The sequence below is a fragment of the Centropristis striata genome, chromosome 2 (genome assembly GCF_030273125.1).
Source record: "Centropristis striata isolate RG_2023a ecotype Rhode Island chromosome 2, C.striata_1.0, whole genome shotgun sequence".
Classification (NCBI taxonomy): domain Eukaryota; kingdom Metazoa; phylum Chordata; class Actinopteri; order Perciformes; family Serranidae; genus Centropristis; species Centropristis striata.
In genome coordinates, this window is record NC_081518.1 from 22,929,357 (window position 1) to 22,940,125 (window position 10,769).

Consider the following 10,769-nt stretch of genomic DNA (forward strand, 5'->3'; position numbering starts at 1 on the left):
ACTCCCGCCAGCTACGTCATGACGCAGTCGTAACTCCACCCACGTTTGGGCACGCAGCAGAGCACGCAGCGTGAAACAGATTCAGGTGTATTGGGGTGTTTTTAAAGAATAACTAAACCCTTAAACCACCCTTTTTGCTGAAAACTATAATAGTAGTGCAAAGTATTTGAATTCTTCGTATTGTTATAAATAACATTGTAAATCTTGAAACCTATTTCTGCCAATATGATGATAAAGAAAAGATCATGTAAAGCATCATAATGTGAAACTTAATTGAAATAATTTTGAACGATCTCAAAATACTTACTTAGACATTATTTGAGGGATTATTTTGACATACAAAGTTATTTTCTTGTAGAGAAGTTTCTCATTATTTTAGGATTTTAAGTAATTATTTCAAGTACTTTTCTTATTGTAATGACTGTCAATCTTGATTTTAGCCTCACAGAATGGTCCACATCAAATAGAAAAAGTAAAATATATATGTAGGCCTATGTGTGTATGTATATATGTATATATATGTGTGTATATATATATATATATATATATATATATATATATATATATATATATATACATAGGCCTACACATAATGAGGATCTCTTTTTTATATATATTGGAGATTTTATATATTTTTTTAATTTATCTCATTGGGTGGGGAAAGTATATGTTAACCTCTAACACTCCCAAAGTAAGAAAGACTCTATTTGAGACCACTTTTTCTCACTGTAAAGCACCTTAATGGGACAGATACAAATGCACTCACTAATGCTGATACTCTTAATTATTAATGAATTAAAGAAGCTTTTGATATATAGTATAATGCTGCAGGAGACAACCGGCCATCTTTCAACTCTCTACTCGCCTGTTTGATCGGCGTCTCAGGGGAGAATTTGATTAGTGCAACAGGAAGTACTCAGTTGGCAGACAGCTGGGTGTCTAAATGTTACATCACAAGAATAAAACAGTGTGTAAGAATCAGAGTCTGAACATGTTGTATGAATTGTGTTTTCGATTACACATGCCTGTATGAAGTCGTCCTGCATGGTCTCAAAACATAAAGTTTCTTTCTCAGATTTGGATATCAAATGTAGCATTAATGTAACAGGAGATGTTGCTGATGAAAAATGATGCTGGCTAACTGGATCATACAAGACAACATTAATATTTCATGTATGTGGTTCAGGAGGATCAATAGATGTGGCTCCTGAACTCTGTCCGGAGTCAAAAGGATCAAACACAGAGACGGAGTCTGTCTGAGGCTTAACTTCTTCCACTTCATCCCTCCTTTCTACCGTCTTTTTAGTGGGAGTGCAGGAGAATTTTACAGGTAGATAGAAGGTCAACAGTAGATGTCACAATGTTTAAAATCCATTTCCATGAACAATTATGTCTCATAAGTTGTTGAAGGAATTTTTGGGTTGATACCATGTGTTACACAGCTTTGGTGCTTAATTTTAAAAATCAAGAATTAATAAAAATCGTCAAATCTTAGCCCAGATATCTACCATAGCATTGCATCTGGTTTTATACTGTATATTGTATTATATCTTATTATATATTTTTTTAATCATACTGTATTATATTTTATTATAATCGTGAGTGGGTAGCAACCGTAACATACTACAAATAACTTCTTTCTTTTTTTTAAAAACTTCACTGTACTGTGTTGACCAAGTACTTATACTTTAACTTAAGTACATTACACGTTAATTTTATTTCATTTTTTAGCTTTAACTTATGAACATTTTTCAAGGAGTTATTGTACTTTTACTTGAGTAAAGGTTTTCAGCACTCATTAAATAATATGATATCATGTTATAATATGTTACTGCTGCAATATCTTGTGTTTTTATGTCGTAGATTCTAATTAAATTTTACTTACATGATTTTGTTTTTATTACATGTTGTTATGAGCCTGAGAATTAAATTGAAGTATTACTGTTTTGCATGTGACAAAAAAAACTTTATTAATTATTTAACTGAATTAATTCCTTTTATCTAAAATGAAACAGTAATAATTAAATAGAAAATGTTGATTTTTTTTGTGATTATACCTTTATTTTTTCTAGTTTTACCTTATTCATCAACATTCTCTATTTCACACTAATACAAAATGTAAGAAAACAGAGCAGTGGATTTACTCGAGCATTAAGAAGTAAAATGCTGATATCTGTATGAAAGGAACTGAAGAAAAACAAACTTTTCACGTCTGAAAACCTAATGACCGTATGATGAATATTTCACGCACTGTTTTATATTCACACACGTCACCTTAGGGTGGATTTTTATTTTAAACTTTTGATTGCAGAGAGTCTGAATGTCACACAAGTCAATTGAAAAATCTGAATCCCCTCTGAGTCTTTTTCATGTCCTTATCCCTCCACTTGCTCTGCTGAGGCGCTGGCATTTAGAGGTGTCCTTCTGCAGAGAGCGGGATGAATTGTTTTCAGAACGATACTTCAAAAGCAGCATTTTCCATACCATTAGCCTGTCTGACTGTGACACGGCCCACAGCTGCAGCATCAACAGGCACGGATGGATAAACATGACTCGAGCTGCACCATTAGATCAGAAAAACATAAGACACGGTCACACAGCAGAGGCAGTGGAAAGGACATTTATTGGTTTGTGTGTCATTGTGGTGAATACAATATACTACGCCTCGAGGGGAATCACAGTTATTCAAATACTTTGAGAATACTGTGAGTCCTTTTATTGTACTGTACTTCAGTATGTACGGTGGCCCTGAGAGCTCAGAGCACTGCAGCTGGAGAAAACACATGCAGAAAGAGAAAACACAAGGAAATTAAGAAAACATCCTTATTAATTAAACAACACATGTGCATCAATTAGATTAAAAAACTCTTCAAATACAGAAAACATGACTAAATAAAGGGTTCATTTGCACAAAAAACAACAACCTGAAATCTCCATTTTAATTTATTTCCATAAATCATATTTTTTGTTTAGTTTTTGTGCAACAATCAAACTGGTATTGGGTTGTTTTGATTAAGAAAAATCTCTTTAATAATAATGTTTTTTTAACATGCACTCAAGAAATATAAATTCTAAATGAATTAAATAAATAAATGCCTATTATTTGCATAAATTGGGTATTACTGGAAAACTGAAACTCTTGTGGATTCAATGAATGATGATATCAGTCCCCACAGTGTATAAATATAAATTTAAATACTGTTTGTTTATTCATTTTGAGAATAGATTTTATGTGTTTTTGCAAATACAACAATAGAACCAAGTGATAGAAAAGAAATACAAGTCCAATAAAGTTTAACAAATGCTGCAAGTTGCACAGAACCCAATGGAAATTAGTTTCTCCTGAAATGTTTTTAAAGTATTTTAAAATGTTCTGGTATAATTCATATTTTATTTAAGATGGTTTCCCTGATGGCAATTTAAAAAAGACTCAGAAAAAGGTGTTTCAGTCACAAGTTTCAGTCACTTTTTGGAAATTAATTTATGTTTAATGTTTTTAATCATTATGATTGCAAGATTAGGATTTTAATTGGCATGCTGGTAATAATCAACAAAAGACAAGATTAACAGCAAATGTGTGAAATTCTGCAAAAAAATTCCTATGTGATAGCCAAAATGTAATATTCCTTTGTGGTCTGTGCAGCAATGTAGCATTTGGTTGTTTTCTCACTTTGCAATCTTTTCTTTCTTTTTTTGTTGTTGTTGTGAAATTGGTAAAGAAGTGTCTCCATTTGCTTGTATTTTGTTTATTTGCATTTGTTTTCTTTAAGTTGCTGCGCTTTGAACTCTCATGGCCACCGTAACTCCAACATGAACACTTTTTTTCCCAGTAATAATACCTGTTAAAGCTGTAGAGGCACAACTGACCTTAAAATACAACTTTACAGAGCAGTTGCAGATGAGTCAGTGTAAAGTGAAGCAGGTAAAATCTTCCCACAGCTCTGATCGGTGAAGCTGTACCTCCATCTAGTGACTACAGAGAAGAATGCAGTCCCACTGAAAGAGATCAAGTCCTAAACCGTCCAGTTATTAATAGTCTCTCTCTCTGTTTCTGTCACCAAGTTCTCTCAGAGTGTCCCATTTAATGTAGCAGATAAAAACAGTCGTCTTGTCTTCAATTTGTCCCACTTAACTTTCCCACGAGGAGATAAACATTGTTCTCACAAAGCCTTTAAAAGGAGATGTGGGTTGAATTTTGGGATTAGTTAGACTATAAACAGTGTTTATATGACATTATTGGAGAGGACACTAATTGTAGGAGTCAATATATGCATTTTGTCTGAGTTGTTTATTATTTCTTTATGCTGCACATGTTCTTTTGGTTGCTATCACTTCCGGTAGTTGATAAATGGGCGTGGCTTCAGATTATTTACCTGTTCATCACCTGTATGTTGGATATTAGACAAAGATGATTAGAAACGCTCTGATATTTTCCATGACTAAATTGTAGCGACTGTGACATGTTCGCACTAGTCCAGATGTTTTTTATGGTATTCATAAACCAAAAATACTTACAAATTGTGCTGGGATATTTAAATCTATATGTCAAGTGACAACACATTAACTGGACAACAAATAAATGACTCCCATGGAAATGATACTAATGATACTGATACTAATTCAAAAGAACATGTGCCGCCTAAAAAATGATATAAAACAAGTGAACCGAAATACACATTTTGGCTCCTTCACTAACAAAGGAATAGGTGTAAAATGCTGTTTATTTAATTAGGAGTTATCAATGTTTGGATATTACTAGATGCAGTTTGAGTCTCTGTTCCTCAAACAGCATTGATTTCATTTTTCTATGATACTAAGGTACGTTAAGGGGGGTTTGGTCTCAGACAGGAAACCAGGAAAGGTGCAGTTCCTCTAGTTGCCACTAGAGATACTCGATGCCCACACAAAACAACTCGGATTGAGCTGAAGTGGAGGGTAAAATGCTTCAACTTCAAGAGTGAATATTCCACAAAAAGTGATTAACATCTTGGTGAGAATCCTTATTCCATTAAAGTATTTAAGGCAAGTTTTTGCTTAACTACAGGTGTCTCAGTGTATCACAGTCCGCTATAGTGGTCACTTTCTCATCTAATGAGCTTAGCCCTGTATCCCGTAAATGTCAAGATATCTGGAAGCAGAAATCCAAGCTTCACACCATCTCATAGTAGGGAAGGAAGAGACTTCACATCCATGAGTTCCTGTCGTTCTCTTGAAGCATCAGGATCAACAAACATCTTAAAGAACTCTTCACGTTCTGCGTATTTCAGACCCCAAACTTCTGTTACTCATAGGCAATATTTCTGCCTCTTTGCCAAGAGAACCAGTCTTTGCTCGTCTTATCTGAGGCCTGCTTTGGGCCGTCACACAGCGCAGGCCCCGTCACACTTGATGTGGTACTGCCGGAGGTAGTCCCTGAGCTGAGGAGGCAGCAGCAGGTTGTCGATGCCCTGGTAGGTGGTGTGGTTGCAGATCACGGCCCTGCACAGGTGCTGCAGGGTGAAGGTGAAGGTCCTGGGCAGCGGCAGGGACAGCAGCGGCTCAAAGAAGAGGCAGGTGGCCGGGTCGCTGTAGTGCCTCAGCAGTCCCGTCACACTGGGGTCCTGGTACATGCACGGGTCCCGCACGTCAAAGCTGAACCGCTTGGCGTTCTGCTCGATGCGTGCGTGCAGGGAGCGGCTGTAGCGGCGGAAGCTGACCGAGAAGAGGAACTCGTCCTGGGCAGAGTCCCGGAGCAGGAATGTCCCCTCTGGTTTTCCCTCCAGCAGCTCCTCCGCCTCGAAGCGGTTCAACACGCCCCAGTAACAGGAGCTGTTGTTGATCTGGAGCAGATCCGGGACCAGGATGTAGTCAGTATGACCACAGCGGCCCTCTGCTCCCCCGTGAGGACGAGAAGGGTCCCAGTCCTCCAGACTGGTGCCCCCGGGCCCAGGAGAGCAGCAGATGTCGTCCCAGGAGAGGGGAGTCTGTGGCGGGGAGGTAGAGGAGGAGGAGACGCTGGGTTTGAGTGGAGCCTCCATGTCTTTCAGGGCACTTTGGTGGGAGGCGTGATTCTTTATAAGGTGCCAACATCGGGCCAGTTCAGATTTAGGCGAGAAGGGACACTTGTCCTGCATGAGCTCTGAGACGTGGATCTTGCGTTTGGACCAGAAGAGCACAGAAAAAGGTCGTGAGGAGCCCGATGGATGGTGGTGATGATGGTGGTGATGGTGCGAGCGCAGAGGGAAACACTGGCCCACAGCGTCCTGAAACTTCTGCCGCAGAGAGCGCCGGGACAGGGCCTTCCGACAGACCACATCCATGTCTGCAGAAGTCAGTGAATCCCCGAGAGTGCTGCAGCTACACTTTCTCTCTCTGCGCCGCCTCGGACAGGAAGTCGACCTCACACCCAGCTCCTCCGTGCCCTCCACCTCCAGCCCTCCGGGACTCGAGCCATTGCGAGAGCTCCGGGAGCGCTTCTTCCCTCGCCAGACGTAGCTGTCTGCACTCCAACTGCGGAGGCCACATTTAGGACGAGTGTCCGAGCCGCGTGGCTTCTTCTCTGACATGGCTGCTTCCTCTTCTGACTCTGTGGCACATTTGAAAAACAGACGTCTGAATGACAGCATCCTAGGAGCATATCTCATATCATTAACACATTTATAGAAACAATATTTAAAATTTTGTCTGTTATAAAGAGTTGCGCAAAGAAACAGACACAATATTGGGCCCTAATCCAACATTTCTCTAATATTTTCTCTTAATTTTCTGCTGAGAAAAAAATAAGATAAGTCAACTCCAGATGCTCTAAACGTTCTTAACCATCAAAATCCATTTGTGCTGAATGAGGAATCCCACTTGATCATAACCCCTTAAATACTATATAACACTACAAACTATATGCCCGACAATTTCAGAGATGCCACCAAAAAAGGTGGTAAAAAGAAGAATAACTTCAGCAGGAGTGGAATAAAATGGAAAAAAAAATGCTACAACAATTTATTATCTAATAATATGTTATATAAAATAATATATAGTATACAATGTTCATATGTTTTTAAGGTTCCTAAAATTATATTTCCTTGCAGATAAACAATTTGTGGACTGTGAAAACAAATATTTATTTTCTTCCACTTGTAAAATGATCGTACTTAAGGTAAGAGTACAGTTAAGACAACATTGGTACATTCTACAAATCAGTGCATACTAACAAAATGAGAAGAAGAGAAATGTTTGTTTGAAGATTGCTTTCTGCAAGAGAGGGACATTTAAGTCTATTATCTATCTATTTAGTCTATTATATTATTATTATTATTATTATACTATTATTATTATAAAGTTAGTATTTCTATAGAGTTGTTCGTGTTCGTCTCAAAAATGATGTAAAAAAATATTTGTATAAGGCCTTTTTAACCTTTTCTTTTCTCACCACAAACAGCTCTAAAATACCAAAATATGTAATTTGCATCATTGCATGTCATTTTGTGCCAGAAGGATTTATTCAGGAAAGGTTTTCTTTCTCTTTGGGACCTAAACCTTGCCATTAACAGCGTTCTTCGAATCATACACATCTAAAATAAGTTTTGAGGGCAACTCTGGATTCTCTTTACTTTCACTTTATCAGATCCATTTTGGTTCCACCCAAATAAAGAACTTTCTTTAATCTGCTGCTATCTAATCATTTGGTACAAGACTAACAGGCTGATGTGGATTTTTTTTTCTGATCATCTCCAGTGGTGAGAAATCAAATTAAGACTGCAGATTTCAGTAACATCCTGCAGATGAGAATGGATCTGTTCCCGTTAAAAACAAACAAGACAGAAATTAGTTTAGCTTCTAATCAGGCTGCAGAGTTTTCATGCTTCATTCAGAGACGGTTCAGGAGGAAAGTTTTTCTTGCAAAGATATAGTTTTAACACTTTAACAGTCTATTATAGATAAAAGAGAAAGCCAAAATGAGCCTGTGAGCAGCAGAAGCTTTCCCATCACAGGCTAGTAATCACTCTCTGATGTTCATAACTCTTTGTAGATTAATGCAGGAGATTATCTTACCTTGCAAACAGTGTCAGACATCCACATCCATGTTATGGCCACTGCACACTAGCGGACATGTGTGACCCGCCTGCAGCCAGCTCCAGCTCTAACAGACAGCAGACTGTTCCGCTTCCTATATAATTATGATGCCAAATCCCAGAGGGGGCAGCAGTTTCCTCTCTTCCTCTCTGGGTCTGAATGAATGAATGAAGGGAGGGAGGTGGAGTGGGGTCGGCCGAGCTGGGAGAGGGGAGGGAGGGGTGTGAGGGGAGGTTTGTTTCGGGTTAATGGCACTGAGACATCCTCTTCTCCCCTTCTCTTACATCTTCTTTGCACATTCATTGACAAATCTCCCCAAAGAAAGACAAAAAGATAACCAGAGCAGCTGGAGAGTGCTTTTTCATGCACAAAGTGAATTACTTCTGCCTGTAATTCTGTTTCCTGCACGCTGAATTGACTTGTTTTAATTTCATCAGAGGCTCGTAGTTAAACTTAAAGCATCAAAACACATTTCATGGGGATTTTTTAAATCTGTTTAAGTCTGTCTGCAGAGGATGCCAAACTGGGAAGTTGTGGGGGGAGTAGTGGAGTGTTCTTCTTAGATGCCCCAATGGTGGATTAAATGAAGTGTAGTGCTCTCTAGGGTGGTCTTCCACAAAGGAAAGCAAGATGCAGTGTCCTCTTCCCCTCAGTAATGAAAATAAGACGCAATGCCCTTCCAGTGAAGAAAATAAGATGCAATGTCCTCTGGGGGGCTTTTCAGTGAAGCAAACAACATGCAGTGCCCTCTTAGATGCTCTTCCACTGAAGAAAATGAGATGTTAGGTCTTCTAGTAATGTCTTCCAACAATGCAGTGTTCTTCCAGTGAAGAAAACTAGATGCAGTGCCCTTCCAGTGAAGAAAACTAGAAGCAGTGTCCTTCCAGTGAAGAAAACTAGATGCAGTGTCCTTCCAATTAAGAAAACTAGATGCAGTGCCCTTCCAGTGAAAAAAACTAGATGCAGTGTCCTTCCAGTGAAGAAAACTAGATGCAGTGTCCTTCCAGTCAAGAAAACTAGATGCAGTGTCCTTCCAGTCAAGAAAACTAGATGCAGTGTCCTTCCAGTCAAGGAAACTAGATGCAGTGCCCTTCCAATGAAGAAAACGAGATGCAGTGACCTTCCAGTGACATAACCAAGATGCAGTGTCCTTCCAGTGAAAAAACAAGATGCAATGTCCTTCTAGTGATGTAAAATGAAATGCAGTGCCCTCAACGATGCCCTTCCAGTGAAGAAAACTAGTGTCCTTACAGTCAAGAAAACTAGATGCAGTGTCCTTCCAGTCAAGAAAACTAGATGCAGTGTCCTTCCAGGGAAGAAAACTAGATTGAAAATTGAAATGCAGCTCTCTCTCAGTGAAGAAATTGAGATGCAGTGTCATTTATGGTGTCCTTCCAGTGAAAGAAACAAGATGCAGTGTCCTCCAGGGTGCCTTTAAGTGAAGCAAACAAGATGCAGTGCCCTTTAGGATGCCCTTCCAGTAGTGAAAACAAATAAAAGCAAATGAAATTAAGTGCCTTTCCAGTAAAAGAAAACAAGATTCACTGCGCTATAGGATGCCCTTTAGGTGAAACAAATGAGATTCAATGCGCTACGAGAAAAAGAGATGGAGTGCCTTTCCAGTGAAAAAAACTAGATACAGTGGGATGTCGTTCACTGAAGTAAACAAGATGCTGTGCCCTTTAAAATGTCCTTGAGTGAAGAAACTGAGATGCAGTGCCCTTTATGGGGAATTTCCAGTGAAGAAAAGACGATGCAGTACTCTCTAGGGTGGCCTTAAAATTTGAGGAAACATAATGAAGTACCACAGGCTGCTAGAATACTAGAAATGTTTCTGCACACTCCAACACTGTGCAGATTGATACTCAGCCTGTATACACTACCTGCTTCGGACTCTGTCTAATTATCAATTCAGCCCAGTAGAGGAAACAACCAAGCATTTTAAAAAGCTCCAGTTATTGATTGAATAACCTTTTGAGTTTCCCAGTTAAAACTTCCAGCAAGAGCTGCTGAAGAGACTCATCTGTCAAAGTGATGTCATGCACACAGTGTGGATGACATTCTGTAAGATCTATAATTCATGAAACAAATAGACTACATCCATGAGACAAATAATATTACTCCCAGAGGTGTGTGTGTGTGTGTGTGTGTGTGTGTGTGTGTGTGTGTGTGTGTGTGTGTGTGTGTGTGTGTGTGTGTGTGTGTGATAAAGGATAGTCATCAATAAATGCCTGACATCTCAGATAATGTAGTGACACTCAACTTCCTCTCAACTGAATATTTAATGCTCTTCACATTATCACACAGCCCAGCAGGATGATAACGCAACATGTTCTGGCAAACAACCAGATCAATTTATCTGACTCCAAAATAAAAAAAATAAAAAAAAGTGAAACTAAACTGCCTGAACTCTGGCCAAAAGGACTCAGCAGCCCCGGGAAAATAATAATAAGGTAAGATAAGTTAATCTATTTAAATAAAACCATAATTTCTCTTCACTTTGGCTCATTCAGAGTGTTTCTTCATCTGCTACATCATCACCAGATGTACTTATTATGTGTTTATTATATTATGTGCTGATTACAACAAAGGAGGGTTACTGCTGCTAGGCAACACTTCCATCATGTCATTCACAGATTCTCAGAAACTCTCCATTTACCGCACTCTCCATGAAACATTCAGCCTCTTCACTGAACGACAGCACAAATTGATTGGTTACA

General features: G+C 38.8%; 1 protein-coding gene across 1 annotated transcript; it reads right to left on the minus strand.

Annotated features, from left to right (window-relative positions):
* Positions 1 to 5,360: 5,360 nt before the first annotated feature.
* Positions 5,361 to 6,545, minus strand: socs4 (suppressor of cytokine signaling 4). The gene has a single exon (XM_059358510.1). The coding sequence runs from the start codon at positions 6,543 to 6,545 to the stop codon at positions 5,361 to 5,363; it is 1,185 nt and encodes a 394-aa protein (XP_059214493.1).
* Positions 6,546 to 10,769: the final 4,224 nt, after the last annotated feature.